Below are 20,186 nucleotides of genomic sequence, written 5' to 3'. Positions count from 1 at the left end.
TAGAGCGATCAGTGTGTGAACTATGAAATGTGAATGAGTGAATGGATCTTGTTCTTATAATATAAGATGTATTTTATTCTATGGGTTTAAAACGAGAATGGACGTGACAGGCTGATCGGAGCGGAGTTTGTACAGGTCGGAGGGTGTGATGGCGGAGGTGGAGGGATGAGAAGTATTGCTACCGGATATGGAGGAGTCGGTTGTGGGGTTGGTGGTGGGAGGTATCTGTGAGAGAAGAGGGGGGGAGACAGATTTTCTTGTAAAGTTAGATATTTCAAGTAAAGGTTCGTTGGGAACCTAACCTTCTGCATGGTAAGCGAGAGCGTTACTATACCAATGGGCTAACCGTCTCTCTTTTCTTTCGGGACAAGTAAAGTCCGTTCACATTTGTCGTGAGGTTAACCCAATTTTTTCCGAATGGTCTGTATAGGCAATGTAATTTAAATGAGAGCGTTCAGGCACGACACGATTTTTTTCCGAACGACACAAAATGTAGCACGACAGTCCCTACAGAAGTGGTCCTTTTCTTTTTTTTTCTCCGAATGAATTCTGTACGCCTGTACAGTTAAATGAAGCTGTTCACACTAGAGTCACTAGACGATTTTTTTTTGTCAGACGACACAACCTCACGACAAAATACGTGAATGGGCTTCAAGACCTTGGTTATCATAGCTCCTTCAATCAAACCTCTTTAAAAATAATAATAATCTCACCAGTGAGAACAAAGCGAGCACGGAATTCCGCGCGTCGATGCCGGGGTGTTTGGCGGCAAAGTGCGCCTCGAACCCGTCACACTCGCTGCTCCGTGCGGCCCGCTCGCAGCTAAAGTCACACAGGGCGCATTTGAACTGATGCTGAAAGCGGTGCTGCTGCGACAGGTGCCGACGCATGGTCTTGATGTCGGAGTAGCGACACTTGCACAGGTTGCACTTGAACTTGCGCGTCACGGCCGGGTTGACTAGAACAAGAAAAGAGACGATACATATTATTAATGACACTTTAATTCCAATTAAAATATCCTATTAAGAACTTTTGAAAGTATTTTTTTTTTTTTTTTTTTTTTTTTTTTTTTTTTTTTTTTTTTTTTTTGCTATAGGGGTGAGCTATTCATTTCTAACGAAAGTCACAACTTTGGGCCGAGGTTGTTTTTTTTTGCTCTTTGACTTTGAAACCTCACTTAAGTAAGCACAACTGATCTATTTTGAGGGGTTATGATCTGACTCACTGACTGAGTAGTTCACTGAAAAAAAGAAGTTCTTCTTTATAACTCACTCACTCTTTACTTATCTCTAGAGTCTACTTACCTTGCATGATGTATAATAATAATAATAATAATAATAATAATAATAATCTCACCAGTGAGAACAAAGCGAGCACGGAATTCCGCGCATCGATGCCGGGGTGTTTGGTGGCAAAGTGCGCCTCGAACCCGTCACACTCGCTACTCCGTGCGGCCCGCTCGCAGCTAAAGTCACACAGGGCGCATTTGAACTGATGCTGAAAGCGGTGCTGCTGCGACAGATGCCGTCGCATGGTCTTGATGTCGGAGTAGCGACACTTGCACAGGTTGCACTTGAACTTGCGCGTCACGGCCGGGTTGACTAGAACAACAAAAGAGACGATACATATTATTAATGACACTTTAATTCCAATTAAAATATCCTATTAAGAACTTTGAAAGTACCAAACTTATATTTAGGTATATAAATGGCCCCCTTTTTTGTCTCTATTGATAAATTTATTATGATACCTACGATTTATTGTGTTTATAATGTTCAAAAATAAAATGAAGAAAAAATGTATTGTTCAAAAAAAAAAATAAAAAAAAGCACGAGATAGGGGTAGGGTTTGACAGAGGGAAGACAGGATAGGAGAAAGCCAGCCGTTCCGAGAACGAACATTATCCCATCAGGATAAAATCCGCCCCGGGCGGGAATCGAACCCGCGGCCTAGCGCTTACAAGGCAGACCCGCTACCAACTAAGCTCACTAGGCTGGCTTAACCGCTTTTTATTGAAGAAAAGACCGCCACTTACCACGATCAGACGCGGAGCTACTGCCACTGGTCGCGGGCTCTTCGCTTCTCACATTGCTCCTCATAGCGTCTTCACTGAGTTCAACAGAATCATTGACATCCCGCACTAGAATCCAGCTAGGTTCTGCCTCCCCATGTTTGTCACCTAGGTGCCGATCTACCAGATGTCTGAGAATAGATGGCAATAGAATAGAATTAGATAATAAGAAATACAATGAAATGCATGCACAAAAACATACATATTACACTAGTGTTGCCTGCAAAGGAGCTTTGCTCAGGACAGTTGATATGACGTCATCGCGTACGGGAGCGTAGGCAGTGACGTCAGAGTTTAAGATTTACCTGACATCCCGCACTAGAATCCAGCTAGGTTCTGCTTCCCCATGTTTGTCACCTAGGTGCCGATCTACCAGATGTCTGAGAATAGATGGCAATAGAATAGAATTAGAGTGTGTCGCCAGATAATAAGAAATACAATGAAATGCATGCACAAAAACATATTACACTAGTGTTGCCTGCAAGGGAGCTTTGCTCAGGACAGTTGATATGACGTCATCGCGTACGGGAGCGTAGACCGTGACGTAAGAGTTTAAGATTTACCGGTATTTTTTTAAATCAAATATATAGATCTTTTAAATCGGGATCTAGAAGTCGTAGAAGAAAAAGAAAAAATTCCTAGTTTTTTTTTGCTCTTTGACTTTGAAACCTCACTTAAGTAAGCACAACTGATCTTTTTTGAGGGGTTATGATCTGACTCACTGAGTAGTTCACTGAAAAAAAGAAGTTCTTTTTTATAACTCACTCACTCACTCACTCTTTACTTATCTCTAGACTCAGTAGACTCTACTTACCTTGCATGATGTACGAAATCGCAGTAACTACATTTGAAGAGTTTGCCCCCGTGAAACTTGAGGTGGACGCCTATCTTATCAATAGAGATGGGCTCGTTAGGGAGATGACTGGGGCAGTGGGGACATCTGGCGGCCGAAAATGGAAACGGGTCAGTTGTTGAACGAAAGAAGAGAGTTCAAAAGTTTTAGCTCTAGCAAATATAATCATGAATCTTCTTGATGAAGCAGAGCTTTTTCACAACTTTAGTCGGTATCACAGCATTACTAAGTGCCTCCTTTACTATTAATTGTCATCTACTCGTATCATCATTTTACACAGGTAATGTCGCCACTGGTCGCTACTCGATTAATGTAGCTACTCAATAGTCCTCACAAGGCTGAGTGCCAATCGAACTCCAAGCATAGGAGTTCAGTTGGACCCCGCCGGGAATTGAATCCAGGACCTTCGGCGCGGAATCCGGAGTTCGGTTGGACCCCGCCGGGAATTGAACCCGGGACCTTCGGCGCGGAATCCTAGTGTGATACCCACTCGGCCACGGAGGTTGCTGATGAAATAAACTACTTTTTTTTAAATTTTAATTGTGTTAAGCATAAATGCTTCTCACAAATGTCGTTCCCTGCTTAATGCACTACGCTAAATTTCATGGCTTGACTTGGACTCGAACCACTAACCTCCAGATCCGAAGCCCACCAAGCTAACCACTACACCACTGAGGTTGGTACTTTTTTCCTTTTAAAACTCTTTAAAACTAAGGACAGTAGGTCAAAGAAACTTCTTTACTCACACGTAAAGACTCTCATCAGAGTGAAGGGAGCTGAAGTGATGCTTGAAGATGACCTCATCCTGAGATAGATATTGCGGATTACAGAAAGTACACACAAACCGTTTGTTGACGGGAACAAACTTCGGAATTTTCTCGTAATTGGTTTCTTCAGGCTAGAAAAAGGGAATGTAGAAAAAAAAATTACTAATTTTCCCCCACTTTAATAATGATAAATGCGGGTTCGATTTCTTCTCAGGGCGACAGTTATCCTAAACAAATGAGGTTCGTACTCGGAACAGGCTGGCTTCTCCTATCATGTCATCCTTCTCCCTTTGACTTCCGGACAGAAAGTAAATTATCTTTTGTAATAATATCCTTCTTAGAAGCATTGTATCTTAGGAAGGATCCTCTTGTATTTGTATTTACTTGGTATTATCAAATAAAGAAAATAAAACATTAAACAAAACTTCAGTAGGTAATAACGAAAACTATTTTTTATCTTTCATTATTATTTTTATTTTCTTGAAGGGCAGCCCTTTCACTGCTGAACTTAGATCCGACTTTCATACTGTTTTTCATTTCGTTGGGAATCGATGTATTTACTTGGTATTATCAAATAAAGAAAATAAAACATTAAACAAAACTTCAGTAGGTAATAACGAAAACTATTTTTTATCTTTCAATTTTATTTTCATTATTATTTTTATTTTCTTGAAGGGCAACCCTTTCACTGCTGAACTTAGATCCGACTTTCATACTGTTTTTCATTGGGGTTTTTGTTTCGTTGGGAATCGATTTTTTTAAACTTAAAGGACGCCTTAAGGGACTTTTCACCCCAGCAGGATAAACAAGGTATCTCTACAAGAAGACAGTAAAAGTACTTACCTTGCATGATGTACGAAATCGCAGTAACTACATTTGAACAGTTTGCCTCCGTGAAACTTGAGGTGGACGCCTATCTTATCAATAGAGATGGGCTCGTTAGGGAGATGACTGGGGCAGTGGGGACATCTGGCGGCAGAAAATGGAAACGGGTCAGTTGTTGAACGAAAGAAGAGAGTTCAAAAGTTTTAGCTCTAGCAAATGTAATCATGAATCTTCTTAGTGAAGCAGAGCTTTTTCACAACTTTAGTGGATATCACAACATTACTAAGTGCCTCCTTTACTATTAATTTTCATCTACTCGTACCATCATTTTACTCTGGTAATGTTGCCACTGGTCGCTACTCGATTAATGTAGCTACTCAATTGTCCTCACAAGGCTGAGTGCCAACGGAACTCCAAGCATAGGAGTTCGGTTGGACCCCGCCGGGAATTGAATTGAGGACCTTCGGCGCGGAATCCTAGTGTGATACCCACTCGGCCACGGAGGTTGCTGATTAAATAAACTACTTTTTTTCCTTTTAAAACTCTTTAACACTAAGGACAGTAGGTCAAAGAAACTTCTTTACTCACACGTAAAGACTCTCATCAGAGTGAAGGGAGCTGAAGTGATGCTTGAAGATGACCTCATCCTGAGATAGATATTGCGGGTTACAGAAAGTACACACAAACCGTTTGTTAACGGGAACAAACTTCGGAATTTTCTCGTAATTGGTTTCTTCAGGCTAGAAAAAGGGAATGTAGAAAAAAAAATTACTAATTTTCCCCCACTTTAATAATGATAAATGCGGGTTTGATTTCTTCTCAGGGCGACATTTATCCTAAACAAATGAGGTTCGTACTCGGAACAGGCTGGCTTCTCCTATCATGTCATCCTTCTCCCTTTGATTTCCGGACAGTAAGTAAATTATCTTTTGTAATAATATCTTTCTTAGAAGCATTGTATCTTAGGAAGGATCCTCTTGTATTTGTATTTACTTGGTATTAACAAATAAAGAAAATAAAACATTAAACAAAACTTCAGTAGGTAATAAGGAAAACTATTTTTTATCTTTCATTATTATTTTTATTTTCTTGAAGGCCAACCCTTTCACTGCTGAACTTAGATCCGACTTTCATACTGTTTTTCATTGGGGTTTTCGTTTCGTTGGGAATCGATTTTTTTTTCAACTTAAATTTCAAATCAAATCATTTGTTCAACTTACCAAGGACGTTCTCGGGCTCAAATTCGAGCTGAGCGCATGATTGGTCATCTTGTTGAACATGAGATCCCCGGTATTCAAACACGGGATCTCATTGGTCAAATCCGAGCAGGTGGTGATGTGTTTTCCCTCGCGCAGATGTCGGATGAGATTCAGGGTGGTGTTGGCGCGGTACCCACAGGCCGAACACAGGAGGGGCACGGACGGCGTGGGGTTCAGCTTAGACAGGGTGTCCAAGTCGTCCAGGGAGAAGCCCACCTTGGCCTTGCCCCCGGGGGCCTCCAGGTGGGAGTTGTCGTTTACGCCCTGTTTAGGAAACAAAAAACATTAATAGAATAGAACACAGGGTGCGCTGGAAAAACACTGACAATGGCTCAAGGTAGGTAGATCTCTTCATTTCCAACGCAATTTCCAAAGTTCAAAGTTGTTACGTCCAATTTTTACGTTATAAAACACGCGGTTTATGGTGTTGGCGCGGTACCCGCAGGCCGAACACAGGAGGGGCACGGACGGCGTGGGGTTCAGCTTAGACAGGGTGTCCAAGTCGTCCAGGGAGAAACCCACCTTGGCCTTGCCCCCGGAGGCCTCCAGGTGGGAGTTGTCGTTTACGCCCTGTTTAGGAAACAAAAAACATTAATAGAATAGAACACAGGGTGCGCCGGAAAAAGCACTGACAATGGCTCAAGGTAGGTAGATCTCTTCATTTCAACGCAATTTCCAAAGTTCAGTTTTGATAGGTATGTTTTTTTAAGCTAAAAAAAAAGAACCGTTGTTACGTCCAATTTTTACGTTATAAAACACGAGGTTTTTGTCCGCGAAAACATTGACGCAGAGGTCTCCATCTATCAGGAAAACTTGCATATGTAGCTTGGAGGGTAGTGCGTCTGCCTTGTAAGCGCTAGGTCGCGGCTTCGATTCCCACGAGGGCCAGACTTTATCCAAACAAATTGGTTCGTTCTCGGAACGGCGGACTTTTGTCTATCTTGCCTGTGTCCCGTTTCTCTCTTTAATTTCGGAACTATAAGACCGCTGTGGTTACACTTCTCTGTATCAAAACTCTTAAAATATTGCGTCTACACCACAATCGACCGAATCGCCTGACCGTGTATGGACCCTATGGACTTACTTCTATGCCGAGCTCGGACGTGCTCCCTAAGGTGTCCTATAAACGATAGATCATCTGTCGTCGAAAAATCACAATCATCAGAACTGCATTTGTAGTCGTGTATGATTTTGGATCGGGCCAGTGTCCTATAAACGATAGATCATCTGTCGTCGAAAAATCACAATCATCAGAACTGCATTTGTAGTCGTGTATGATTTTGGATCGGGCCAACATATTGGTCAAAGCCTCGGGCTCTTTGCTACGCAGGAGATGGAGGGGGAATTGAATGTCCATGTGCTGGCTTCGATTCTTGGAAAATGTCTGGAAACAAGAAACAATTTCCCATATGTACGCAGGAGATGGAGGGGGAATTGAATGTCCATGTGCTGGCTTCGATTCTTGGAAAATGTCTGGAAACAAAAAACAATTTTCCATATAGCCTAGCGCTTACAAGGCAGACGCACTACCAACTAAGCTGGGGGATTCTATGGGTTTAAAACGAGTAAATTTAGAAATACGTCGAATTCCGTAAAATCTGGAAAGGAGTGAGATCAAATCTAGAATTTCAATTACTTATGGGCACAACCAATATGGTCTATGGAGATTGGAGACCCTAGGAACCCTTTTTTTGAATGATTTTGTTCTTTAAGTCACAGGGAGACTTGAATCAGTAATGGGTATTTTTATGAGTAATTTTAGACCTAATCGATTTTTCTCCTTAGTCAGTAAATAAATCTAAACCTATGGGAGACCGTCAATTAAATTCTCACCTTAGGAAAAATCACATGGAACTTGTCTTCCCGGCCCCGTTGATATGTTTCCTGGCCGAGTTCCGTCTTGATGCCGTGCGCCTTCTTCACGTGCATGTGAACCGGCTTGAACCGCGGATGTCGAAAACTGCACAGGCCACACCTGAAATACGAACCATAATTATAAAATACTTGTCTCAAATTGTGTGGACAAACTTTGATATGAGAAGAAAAGAAAGATGAAAATGATCTCAAAATAGAAAATAGAGAATAAATATTATTTTCTCAAGAGGATTGATAGAGGGAACTGTAACTGCCAAGGTCTTATCGTCCGAAATCGAAGAGAGAAGGAAGGCAGGATAGGAAAAAGGCAGCCGTTCCGAGAACGAACCTTATCCCATCAGGATAAAATTCGCCCCGCGCGGGGATCGAACCCGCGACCTAGCAGTTAGAAGGCAGACCCGCTACCAACCAAGCTAACAAGGCTGGCTTCTAAGGCGGGAATCGAGTAAATATTACCTGTATCGGGGAATACCATGGATTTCCACATGGTCAAGCAGACGGTGTATGGTAGAGAAGGATTTGATACAATGAAAGCAATGGGAGGGAACTGTAACTGCTAAGGTCTTATCGTCCGAAATCGAAGAGAGAAGGAAGACAGGATAGGAAAAAGGCAGCCGTTCCGAGAACGAACCTTATCCCATCAGGATAAAATTTGCCCCGCGTGGGGATCGAACCCGCGACCTAGCACTTAGAAGGCAGACGCGCTACCAACCAAGCTAACAAGGCTGGCTTCTAAGGCGGGAATCGAGTAAAGATTACCTGTATCGGGGTATACCATGGATTTCCACATGGTCAAGCAGACGGTGTATGGTAGAGAAGGATTTGATACAATGAAAGCAATGAAGAAGCATAGAGCCACTCTGGTTACGGAAATTATCACAACACATCATGTGATCCATGAAATGGCGACCGTCTGCTCCTCCGAAGTTACAACCTGAGAAGAATGGAAAATAATATTGAGAACAGAATAGACTAGAATAGAAAAAAAACATTGTTGTACCAGGTTTATATTTTTTTTGTACCTTGGAACCGCTTTCGCATTACTTCAAGGCACAATCTTTTACATTCATGCCTATCCAAGAACGGAAAAGTTCAGTCAGAAAATTTCCGCCCTGACGGGGATTCGAATCCAGCACCTAAAGGTTGACAGTCAGTACTCTTGACCACTCAGTCACAGAGGTGGGTGGGATAGGATATAGCTAGCTGTTCCGAGAACGAACCTTATCTGTTTAGGGAAAAGTTCACCCCGGGCTGGAATCGAACCCGCGACCTAGCACTTACCCGGATTTCCACAACGATACAGTGCTTCCCCTGACAGGCCGTTCTCTTCCACTTGACTCTCCTTCGCAGGGGGAGGTGCCAGCCCCCTCGAACTTTCTACTCTGGTTACGGAAATTATCACAACACATCATGTGATCCATGAAATGGCGACCGTCTGCTCCTCCGAAGTTACAACCTGAGAAGAATAGAAAATAATATTGAGAACAGAATAGACTAGAATAGAAAAAACAAACATTATTACACCAGGTTTATATTTTTTTTGTACCTTGGAACCGCTTTCGCATTACTTTACGGCACAATCTTTTACATTCATGCCTATCCAAGAACGGAAAAGTTCAGTCAGAAAATTTCCGCCCTGGCCGGGATTCGAACCCAGCACCTCAAGATTGACAGTCAGTACTCTTGACCACTCAGTCACAGAGGTGGGCGGGATAGGAGACAGCTAGCTGTTCCGAGAACGAACCTTATCTGTGTAGGATAAAGTTCACCCCGGGCTAGAATTGAATCCGCGATCTTGCGCTTACCCGGATTTCCACAACGATACAGTGCTTCCCCCGACAGGCCGTTCTCTTCCACTTGACTCTCCTCCGCAGGGGGAGGTGCCAGCCCCCTCGAACTTTCCCCCTCTCCAATAGCAGTCACCGAGTCTACACTAGCGCTAGAAGTCGGTGCGGCGAAACCAGGCGACGCGGTGTTGTCAAGTGACCTCATTCCAGTGTTGTCAGCTGTACGCGTCGCGCTCACTTTACTCGTTCCAAGTGCACTAGCCGCGCTCATTTCACGTTCATTAATCGCGCTATTGAATTTGTTCGCTGCGCTGTTGTCAAGTGTACTCGTCGCGCGTTTGCCAAGTTCACTGGTCGCGCTATCAAATGTGTTGCTGTCCAGGGTTGCGACGTTGTCAAGTGTAGCGGGGGCCGAGGTGGTAGGGGGTTCGTCAATGATGACGTCCCCCTCTATTGCGATTAGTTCGGAAGAGGAGAGGGTTCGTTCACTGAGCGTGATTACCATCAGATCATCCTGCGTGTGATTGACTACCTGTGGGACAAGAACAATAGCTTTATTTTAATTTCGAATTTCCTAAGGTTTAGTTGTTAAAGCGGTTTCAGCTGTAGCCGAATGGTGATGGTAGAATAAGGAAAAGATATCTTTTTTCTGCCCTTAGGTGATGGTCTCTAGCCATGTTTAATAGGCTCGTCCTGAACCGCAGTCAACCATCGTGGAACTTGTGCTTATTTTTTAAAAGCAGAGGGAACCCTTTGCAGAACTATCAGCTAGCTTGGCTGGTTAAGGTTACCTGTTCTTCTCCCTGTTTACAGTTGCACAGTCCGATGCTAGTCTACTCTCTGTTTAACGTCCCCTAGCCAAACATTTCAAGATGCTTACAAAGGCTCCTAGAATGCTCACCTGGCCTGCCTTATTACATCGTATGACACACAGGGGCACCAACTGTGCATGCTTGCTGATCAAATGAACCTGGATGACTGGGAATGAATCACAACTGTGCGAGCAGTAGCAACAATGCCACAGGGCGTTCCGATGAGTTAGCTTGTAATGCTGAGGACAAAACAGTACAAGTATTAACAATATGAAAAGATTGTACTTTGGAACCAGTTTCGCATTACTTCAAAGCACATTCTTTTACATCCATGCCTATCCAAGAACGGAAGAGTTCGGTCAGAAAATTTCCGCCCTGGCCGGGACTCGAACCCAGCACCTAAAGGTTGATAGTCAGTACTCTTGACCACTAAGTCACAGAGGTGAGCTTTACAAGTAATAGTACCTACTGGGCATGTTTGGTTGGAACACAGACCGCAGGGATAAAGGGCCAGATCAACATGCTGACTTGTGAAGTGAGTCAGGATGGATTTGAATCAGCACGTGAAGGAACAGTCCATACACTTACCAAGAGAAGGGAGTTGAGAGACACGGACCGGTTGGAACACAGACCGCATGGATACAGGGCCAGATCAGCATGCTGACTTGTGAAGTGAGTCAGGATGGATTTGAATCAGCACGTGCTGAAGGAACAGTCTATCACAACTGTGCGAGCAGTAGCAACAATGCCACAGGGCGTTCCGATGAGTTAGCTTGTAATGCTGAGGACAAAACAGTACAAGTATTGACAATATGAAAAGATTGTACTTTGGAACCAGTTTCGCATTACTTCAAAGCACATTTTCTTTTACATCCATGCCTGTCCAAGAACGGAAAAGTTCGGTCAGAAAATTTCCGCCCTGGCTGGGATTGAATTACCTCAGCATTTCCGGGTTGAGAGTCAGTGCTCTTGACCACTCAGCCACAGAGGTGGGCTTTACAAGTAATAAATAGTACCTACTGGGCATGCTTGGTTGGAACACAGACCGCACGGATAAAGGGCCAGATCAGCATGCTGACTTGTGAAGTGAGTCAGGATGGATTTGAATCAGCACGTGCTGAAGGACCAGTCCATATACTTACCAAGAGAAGGGAGTTGAGAGACACGGACCGGTTGGAACACAGACCGCATGGATACAGGGCCAGATCAGCATGCTGACTTGTGAAGTGAGTCAGGATGGATTTGAATCAGCACGTGCTGAAGGACCAGTCCATATACTTACCAAGAGAAGGGAGTTGAGAGACACGGACCGGTTGGAACACAGACCGCATGGATACAGGGCCAGATCAGCATGCTGACTTGTGAAGTGAGTCAGGATGGATTTGAATCAGCACGTGAAGGAACAGTCCATACACTTACCAAGAGAAGGGAGTTGAGAGACACGGACCGGTTGGAACACAGACCGCATGGATACAGGGCCAGATCAGCATGCTGACTTGTGAAGTGAGTCAGGATGGATTTGAATCAGCACGTGCTGAAGGAACAGTCTATACACTTACCAAGAGAAGGGAGTTGAGAGACACGGACCGGTTGGAACACAGACCGCATGGATACAGGGCCAGATCAGCATGCTGACTTGTGAAGTGAGTCAGGATGGATTTGAATCAGCACGTGCTGAAGGAACAGTCTATACACTTACCAAGAGAAGGGAGTTGAGAGACACGGACCGGTTGGAACACAGACCGCATGGATAATAGATCAGTTGCGCTTACTTGGGTGATGTTTCGAAGTCATAGAGCAGGAAAAATAAGGACCAACGGAATTTTTCTTTTTCTTCTACGACTTCTAGATACCAGATAAATCGATTTAAAAAATACCGGTAAATCATAAACTTTGACGTCACGGCATACGGTCCCGTAGGCGATGACGTCATAATTCATGACTCCCGCTTCGTTTGTGCGCAAGCGTTTCTGCGCAGTTTGACGTGAAATCTGACGTCCCAACTCTTCGAGCTTTTTCATTAGAACGGCAATTAAAAATTGAATTTTCGACCTTTTAAAGTTACTTTTTCCGAGTTTTGACCTCAGATTTGGATTTTTCACAACTTTTTACGATGCTCCGTCTTGATATGGATGACTAGTCTAGCTTACCTGATGCCAGTAGACAGAGACCTGAGCGTAGGCCCGATAGAAACAGTAGCCACATTGATGGATACTATAGCCATGCTCCGTCTTGATATGGGTGACTAGGTCTCCGGGCGTGTTGACGTATCTCTTCCCGCAGTAACAGCAACGCTCCCAGTTCTTCGCAATCGATAAGTTCGGACCTCGCTCTATGAATGGAAAGAAAATCGAAAGGTGTAATCAATTCTATTATATTCCCACAAATGAAATTTAAAAAAAAAAAAAAAAATGCATTTAATACACGTTAACATCCAAAAATTTCGGCAGGATAAGCTTTAGTCAGCCAGCCTAGTTATGTAGCTTGGAGGGTAGTGCGTCTGCCTTGTAAGCGCTAGGTCGCGGCTTCGATTCCCACGAGGGCCAGACTTTATCCAAACAAATAGGTTCGTTCTCGGAACGGCGAACTTTTGTCTATCTTGCCTGTGTCCTGTTTCTCTCTTTAATTTCGGAACTATAAGACCGCTGTGGTTACACTTCTCTTTATCAAAACTCTTAAAAAATTGCGTCTACACCACAATCGACCAAATCGCCTGACCGTGTATGGACCCTATGGACTTACTTCTATGCCGAGCTCGGACGTGCTCCCTAAGGTGTCCTATAAACGATAGATCATCTGTCGTCGAAAAATCACAATCATCAGAACTGCATTTGTAGTCGTGTATGATTTTGGATCGGGCCAGCATATTGGTCAAAGCCTCGGGCTCTTTGCTACGCAGGAGATGGAGGGGGAATTGAATGTCCATGTGCTGGCTTCGATTCTTGGAAAATGTCTGGAAACAAAAAACAATTTTCCATATAACACACCAGTTTTAAGTACATTACTTATTCCACTTTAATTATCTATCCAAGAATTTTGCTCACAACTTTTTTAGATACAATATAAATAAATGCTGTTTCTTTGTGTTATTATATCACAACTTGGGTGATCACTTCGATCCATTGTATGATTTTCCAAATATCTCAATACTGCTAACATACATCCAATGTTTATCTATTATGCTGGCACCGGTCGCTATGCGCATTTATATCACACATAGCTACTCATTTTCCTCAAGAGGCTGAGTGAGCCCTGCAACAACCAGTCACGGAATCAATCATTTGCATGATACAATGTGAATCTTAACAATAAAAAAATTTGAAATATGAAATTCAACATTTCACAAGAATTGGATTTCAAAATAAATAAATAAATAATAATAATTATAATAATAATAAAAAATCGCTTGTCATCAAACCCTTGTTTCATCCCTCAGGATACTTACGGCCGAGTCCAGGGCAGGGATGGGCAACCGTTTGAGCAAGGTTTCCTGTTCCAACTCCTCCAGGGATGGTATTTGCACCATGATGGGAGACTCTGTGTTGAGCGGATTAGCTATGGCGAAGGACGAGGTCGGTACGTTGGTACTAGGAGTGGACTCTTCAGCACTCTACAATCAAACCAATAGGAAGGAATTTTTAACTGTGTAAAGCATATTTAAATGCTTGTCACAATTATCGTTCCCCCATTATTACACCTAGAATTTTATGACATGACTTGGACTCGAACCACCAACCTCTAGATCCAAAGTCCAACGCGTTAACAACTGTACCAGTGAGGTTGGTATTCAAACCAATAGTTCAATAGACTGTGGAAGTCACTCGGATAAAGAGTTACTAACAGGTCTCCTCAGGCCTGATCGACCCCCCCCCCCCCCCAAAAAAAAGGGATCGAAAGGCCCACACGTCTTTTAGCATCGAAACTCAACTTCTTTCTCCTAGTTTTAGTAGGAGGACTTTTAAATGTGTTCATCGCGGTATCCACAGGGGTAACGGAATCCTTCGAAATACTTTCATTGTCAATATTTTGAGCATCTACTTTCTCAGGTTTTTCCAGTGGTGCTGGTGTTTGATCACAGTCCAATGTCGTGTCAATGGCAGGTGATTCTTCAGTGGGCTTTGTGACTTTCTTCTTGGGCTTCCTTGGTTTGAAAGGTGCTCGTTTCTTTCTTCTTTTAGTTTTCTTTCCTTTTCCAATACCTTTAGTATAAACGATTGAGCTCTCTGATGTATCTAACTCACTTGTTTCATCCTTGGAAACATCCATTTGACTTTCAGTTTCTTCATCAGGACCTTGACTTTCATCTCAAGGGTCTTTTAGCATCGAAACTCAACTTCTTTCTCCTAGTTTTAGTAGGAGGACTTTTAAATGTGTTCATCGCGGTATCCACAGGTGTAACGGAATCCTTCGAAATACTTTCATTGTCAATATTTTGAGCATCTACTTTCTCAGGTTTTTCCAGTGGCGGTGGTGTTTGATCACAGTCCAATGTCGTGTCAATGGCAGGTGATTCTTCAGTGGGCTTTGTGACTTTCTTCTTGGGCTTCCTTGGTTTGAAAGGTGCTCGTTTCTTTCTTCTTTTAGTTTTCTTTCCTTTTCCAATACCTTTAGTATAAACGATTGAGCTCTCTGATGTATCTAACTCACTTGTTTCATCCTTGGAAACATCCATTTGACTTTCAATTTCTTCATCAGGACCTTGACTTTCATAGTCTTGAGAGACGTGACACTGGAAATGACAGGACAGAAGTCTGAAGACTCATCTAAACCACTGTGAACATCTTCCTGTGATGCTTCAGTCGCTTCTGAAAATATCAACACACAACTCGCATTACTCATCAAATAATTCATCACAACTCGCATTAAATAATTTATCAGCTAATAACGCTTGCCCGCTACGTTGAACCAACTTTGGTTCTAATCTGACAATTCATCAAGTGAGACCCCCCCCCACATCTTTAGTTTAAATTTAAAGTTTCACATCATTTCAAGGCCCTTTGCTCGAGAAGTATTCAGCTCTATGTTTAATAAGCTTGTGAGAGAATCGGTAAGTGTAGCAAATAAAAACAAATAAAAATACCCACCTAACTAGAAAATTCCCCAAAATCGGGCATCCCTTACAGTCCTGTGCCATTCTCCCTTTAGCTACCGTTGAACGAACATTATCCCATCAGGATAAAATCCGCCCCGGGCGGGAATTGAATCCGCGGCCTAGCGCTTACAAGGCAGACCCGCTACCAACTAAGCTCACTAGGCTGAATTTGTTCGCTGCGCTGTTGTCAAGTGTACTCGTCGCGCGTTTGCCAAGTTCACTGGTCGCGCTATCAAATGTGTTGCTGTCCAGGGTTGCGACGTTGTCAAGTGTAGCGGGGGCCGAGGTGGTAGGGGGTTCGTCAATGATGACGTCCCCCTCTATTGCGATTAGTTCGGAAGAGGAGAGGGTTCGTTCATTGAGCGTGATTACCATCAGATCATCCTGCGTGTGATTGACTACCTGTGGGACAAGAACAATAGCTTTATTTTAATTTCGAATTTCCTAAGGTTTAGTTGTTAAAGCGGTTTCAGCTGTAGCCGAATGGTGATGGTAGAATAAGGAAAAGACATCTTTTTTTCTGCCGCCATCCCCTTGTCTTGTATCTTCCCACTTACCTTTATTGCAGAAAATATCCGTCCGTATTCTCAGGCCCCCCGAGCTCTCTTCATTTGACGACACTCCGGCAACACTGTCATAACTTGTAGCGACTACACTGTCAGTAGCGGCAACACTGTCACTAGTAGCGGCAACAGGGCTAGGTTTTGATTGGTCGAGAGAGGAGCGGCTAAGGTTCCGAGAGACCGGGGCGGGTTTAAACGAGGTAGTCTTGAGGAAATCTACCATGGATGGGACGCTTTCATTCACTGGAAATGAGGAGATATTTTCTTTTTTTTTTTATCAATTGAAGAGCCAAAAGCGATAACTTATAACAAATTGAATGCTTGTCATGCTAGGGGACATTTAACAGAGAATAGTGGGACTACATGTATACAGGAGAACAGCTTAACCAGCCTAGCTAGATTTGTTCGCTGCGCTGTTGTCAAGTGTACTCGTCGCGCGTTTGCCAAGTTCACTGGTCGCGCTATCAAATGTGTTGCTGTCCAGGGCCTAGCTAGCTGGCTGGCAGCTTTTCAAAGGGTTCTCTCCGCTTTTGAAGAATAAGCATAAATGCCAACGATGATGGTTGACTGCGGTTCAGGACGAGCCAATACGTGGCTAGAGATCATCAACCCGGTGTATGGCATATAAAAAGGAAATCTTTTCATTTTAAAATCACCATTCGGGCTTTATTTTAATTTCGAATTTCCTAAGGTTTAGTTGTTAAAGCGGTTTCAGCTGTAGCCGAATGGTGATGGTAGAATAAGGAAAAGATATCTTTTTTCTGCCCTATCAGATCATCCTGCGTGTGATTGACTACCTGTGGGACAAGAACAATAGCTTTATTTTAATTTCGAATTTCCTAAGGTTTAGTTGTTATAGCGGTTTCAGCTGTAGCCGAATGGTGATGGTAGAATAAGGAAAAGACATCTTTTTTTCTGCCACCTAGGTGATGGTCTCTAGCCATGTTTAATAGGCTCGTCCTGAACCGCAGTCAACCATCGTGGAACTTGTGCTTATTTTTTAAAAGCAGAGGGAACCCTTTGAAGAACTATCAGCTAGCTAGCCTGGTTAGGGTTAGCTGTTCTTCTCCCTGTTTACAGTCGCACAGCCTGATACTGTCGCTAGCCATGTTTAATAGGCTCGTCCTGAACCGCAGTCAACCATCGTGAGGACTTGTGCTTATTTTTTAAAAGCAGAGGGAACCCTTTGAAGAACTATCAGCTAGCTTGGCTGGTTAGGGTTAACTGTTCTTCTCCCTGTTTACAGTTGCACAGTCCGATGCTAGTCTCTAGCCATGTTTAATAGGCTCGTCCTGAACCGCAGTCAACCATCGTGAGGACTTGTGCTTATTTTTTAAAAGCAGAGGGAACCCTTTGCAGAACTATCAGCTAGCTTGGCTGGTTAAGGTTACCTGTTCTTCTCCCTGTTTACAGTTGCACAGTCCGATGCTAGTCTACTCTCTGTTTAACGTCCCCTAGCCAAACATTTCAAGATGCTTACAAAGGCTCCTAGAATGCTCACCTGGCCTGCCTTATTACATCGTATGACACACAGGGGCACCAACTGTGCATGCTTGCTGATCAAATGAACCTGGATGACTGGGAATGAATCACAACTGCTCTAGAGTCTACTTACCTCGCATGATGTACGAAATCACAGTAACTACATTTGAACAGTTTGCCCCGTAATCACAACTGTGCGAGCAGTAGCAACAATGCCACAGGGCGTTCCGATGAGTTAGCTTGTAATGCTGAGGACAAAACAGTACAAGTATTAACAATATGAAAAGATTGTACTTTGGAACCAGTTTCGCATTACTTCAAAGCACATTCTTTTACATCCATGCCTATCCAAGAACGGAAGAGTTCGGTCAGAAAATTTCCGCCCTGGCCGGGACTCGAACCCAGCACCTAAAGGTTGATAGTCAGTACTCTTGACCACTCAGTCACAGAGGTGAGCTTTACAAGTAATAGTACCTACTGGGCATGTTTGGTTGGAACACAGACCGCAGGGATACAGGGCCAGATCAACATGCTGACTTGTGAAGTGAGTCAGGATGGATTTGAATCAACACGTGCTGAAGGAACAGTCCATACACTTACCAAGAGAAGGGAGTTGAGAGACACGGACCGGTTGGAACACAGACCGCATGGATACAGGGCCAGATCAGCATGCTGACTTGTGAAGTGAGTCAGGATGGATTTGAGCAGGTACGTGCTGAAGGAACAGTCTACACACCAGTAAGGGTGGACGTACTGGGCTAGGTTGGTTTTCATCAGTTCTGTGGAGTGAGTGGCAGGGTCGAACCCGTACAGGTCTGCTTCGCGCATGGGGGAGGTTTCGAATATGAGGATGGGCTGGGTAGGATGCGCGTATTCCTGAGGGGTGAAAAATCAGAATAGAATAGGTTTTATTTATATTTATTCTGGTGCATCAACAATAGATCAGTTGCGCTTACTTGGGTGATGTTTCGAAGTCATAGAGCAGGAAAAATGAGAACCAACGGAATTTTTATTTTTCTTCTACGACTTCTAGATACCGAGATAAATCGATTTAAAAAAATACCGGTAAATCATAAACTTTGACGTCACGGCATACGGTCCCGTAGGCGATGACGTCATAATTCATGACTCCCGCTTCGTTTGTGCGCAAGCGTTTCTGCGCATTTTGACGTGAAATCTGACGTCCCAACTCTTCGAGCTTTTTCATTAGAACGGCAATTAAAATCTGCGCAGTTTGACGTGAAATCTGACGTCCCAACTCTTCGAGCTTTTTCATTAGAACGGCAATTAAAAATTGAATTTTCGACCTTTTAAAGTTACTTTTTCCGAGTTTTAACCTCAGACTTGGATTTTTCACAACTTTTTACGATGCTCCGTCTTGATATGGATGACTAGTCTAGCTTACCTGATGCCAGTAGACAGAGACCTGAGCGTAGGCCCGATAGAAACAGTAGCCACATTGATGGATACTATAGCCATGCTCCGTCTTGATATGGGTGACTAGGTCTCCGGGCGTGTTGACGTATCTCTTCCCGCAGTAACAGCAACGCTCCCAGTTCTTCGCAATCGATAAGTTCGGACCTCGCTCTATGAATGGAAAGCGAACTTTCCCCCTCTCCAATAGCAGTCACCGAGTCTACACTAGCGCTAGAAGTCGGTGCGGCGAAACCAGGCGACGCGGTGTTGTCAAGTGACCTCATTCCAGTGTTGTCAGCTGTACGCGTCGCGCTCACTTTACTCGTTCCAAGTCCACTAGCCGCGCTCATTTCACGTTCATTAATCGCGCTATTGAATTTGTTCGCGCCTAGCTAGCTGGCTGGCAGCTTTTCAAAGGGTTCTCTCCGCTTTTGAAGAATAAGCATAAATGCCAACGATGATGGTTGACTGCGGCTCAGGACGAGCCAATACGTGGCTAGAGATCATCAACCCGGTGTATGGCATATAAAAAGGAAATCTTTTCGTCATTTTAAAATCACCATTCGCCGCGTATTCCTGAGGGGTGAAAAATCAGAATAGAATAGGCTTTATTTATATTTACTCTGGTGCATCAACAATAGATCAGTTGCGCTTACTTGGGTGATGTTTCGAAGTCATAGAGCAGGAAAAATAAGGACCAACGGAATTTTTCACCATTCGGCCACGGTCTGTCAAACGGTTCCAGCGTGAATGTCTAGCCCTAAACATTGGATGATGAATCTAATAACATACACAATGACACTTACCAATATCAAAATCACTGATCAAATGATTGACATGAATGTGAGCCACCGCCATGAGTAAGGTCTCCTCACACAGTTCCTTCTTGGGACAATGACTACACCATCCATTCCAAGGCACTTCTTCATGCATCGTATGTACATGGTTGTAGAAGTCATCCAAGCGTTTGATAGAGTAGCAGCACTGAGGGACGTCGCACGTGTATTTGATATGCTGATGGCACTGGGAGAGGGATACCGATACCATACCGGCTTTGATCTTCACACTGTAAGTCACATTTGTGGGGGAAGTCTCGAGAGATTCCGGGACGTCTTCCAAGGAGCTGCCCCATATGGATGCCTCACCGGCCGCCATTTCAAACACCGGATCGTGAAACGCTTCAAACGGTTCAGCGCTAGTCGACGGTTGTGGCTCCGCGGAACTCGATAGGACGTTGAATAGTTTCAACGCAATGCTGCTCTTGTTTTTCCGATTGATGTCGATTAGTTCGGCAGGATTGACCACGGACATATCGTCCGAACCAGGGGAGGATTGGAGATCGCTACAGGGGAGAAACTCACTAGCCACTTCACCAAGAGTATCA

At 43.7% G+C, this 20,186-nt stretch overlaps 1 protein-coding gene across 1 annotated transcript; it reads right to left on the bottom strand.

The window, feature by feature from the left end:
• Window positions 1-78: 78 nt before the first annotated feature.
• On the bottom strand, window positions 79-19,174 carry LOC103506157 (zinc finger protein 521-like). The gene is made up of 10 exons (XM_026821282.1): window positions 18,992-19,174; window positions 8,932-9,023; window positions 8,410-8,584; window positions 7,609-7,750; window positions 5,737-6,039; window positions 5,105-5,256; window positions 4,535-4,660; window positions 2,036-2,202; window positions 1,357-1,601; window positions 79-225 (listed from the first exon to the last, which is right to left on the bottom strand). The coding sequence occupies exons 1-10, from the start codon at window positions 19,150-19,152 to the stop codon at window positions 79-81; spliced, it is 1,710 nt and encodes a 569-aa protein (XP_026677083.1). The 5' UTR covers window positions 19,153-19,174.
• Window positions 19,175-20,186: the final 1,012 nt, after the last annotated feature.

Source organism: Diaphorina citri, unplaced genomic scaffold, assembly GCF_000475195.1.
Source record: "Diaphorina citri unplaced genomic scaffold, Diaci psyllid genome assembly version 1.1 scaffold219, whole genome shotgun sequence".
In the NCBI taxonomy this organism is placed as follows: Eukaryota; Metazoa; Arthropoda; class Insecta; order Hemiptera; family Psyllidae; genus Diaphorina; species Diaphorina citri.
The sequence above is the reverse complement of the archived record's forward strand: the minus strand, read 5'-3'. Positions and strand labels throughout refer to the sequence as shown.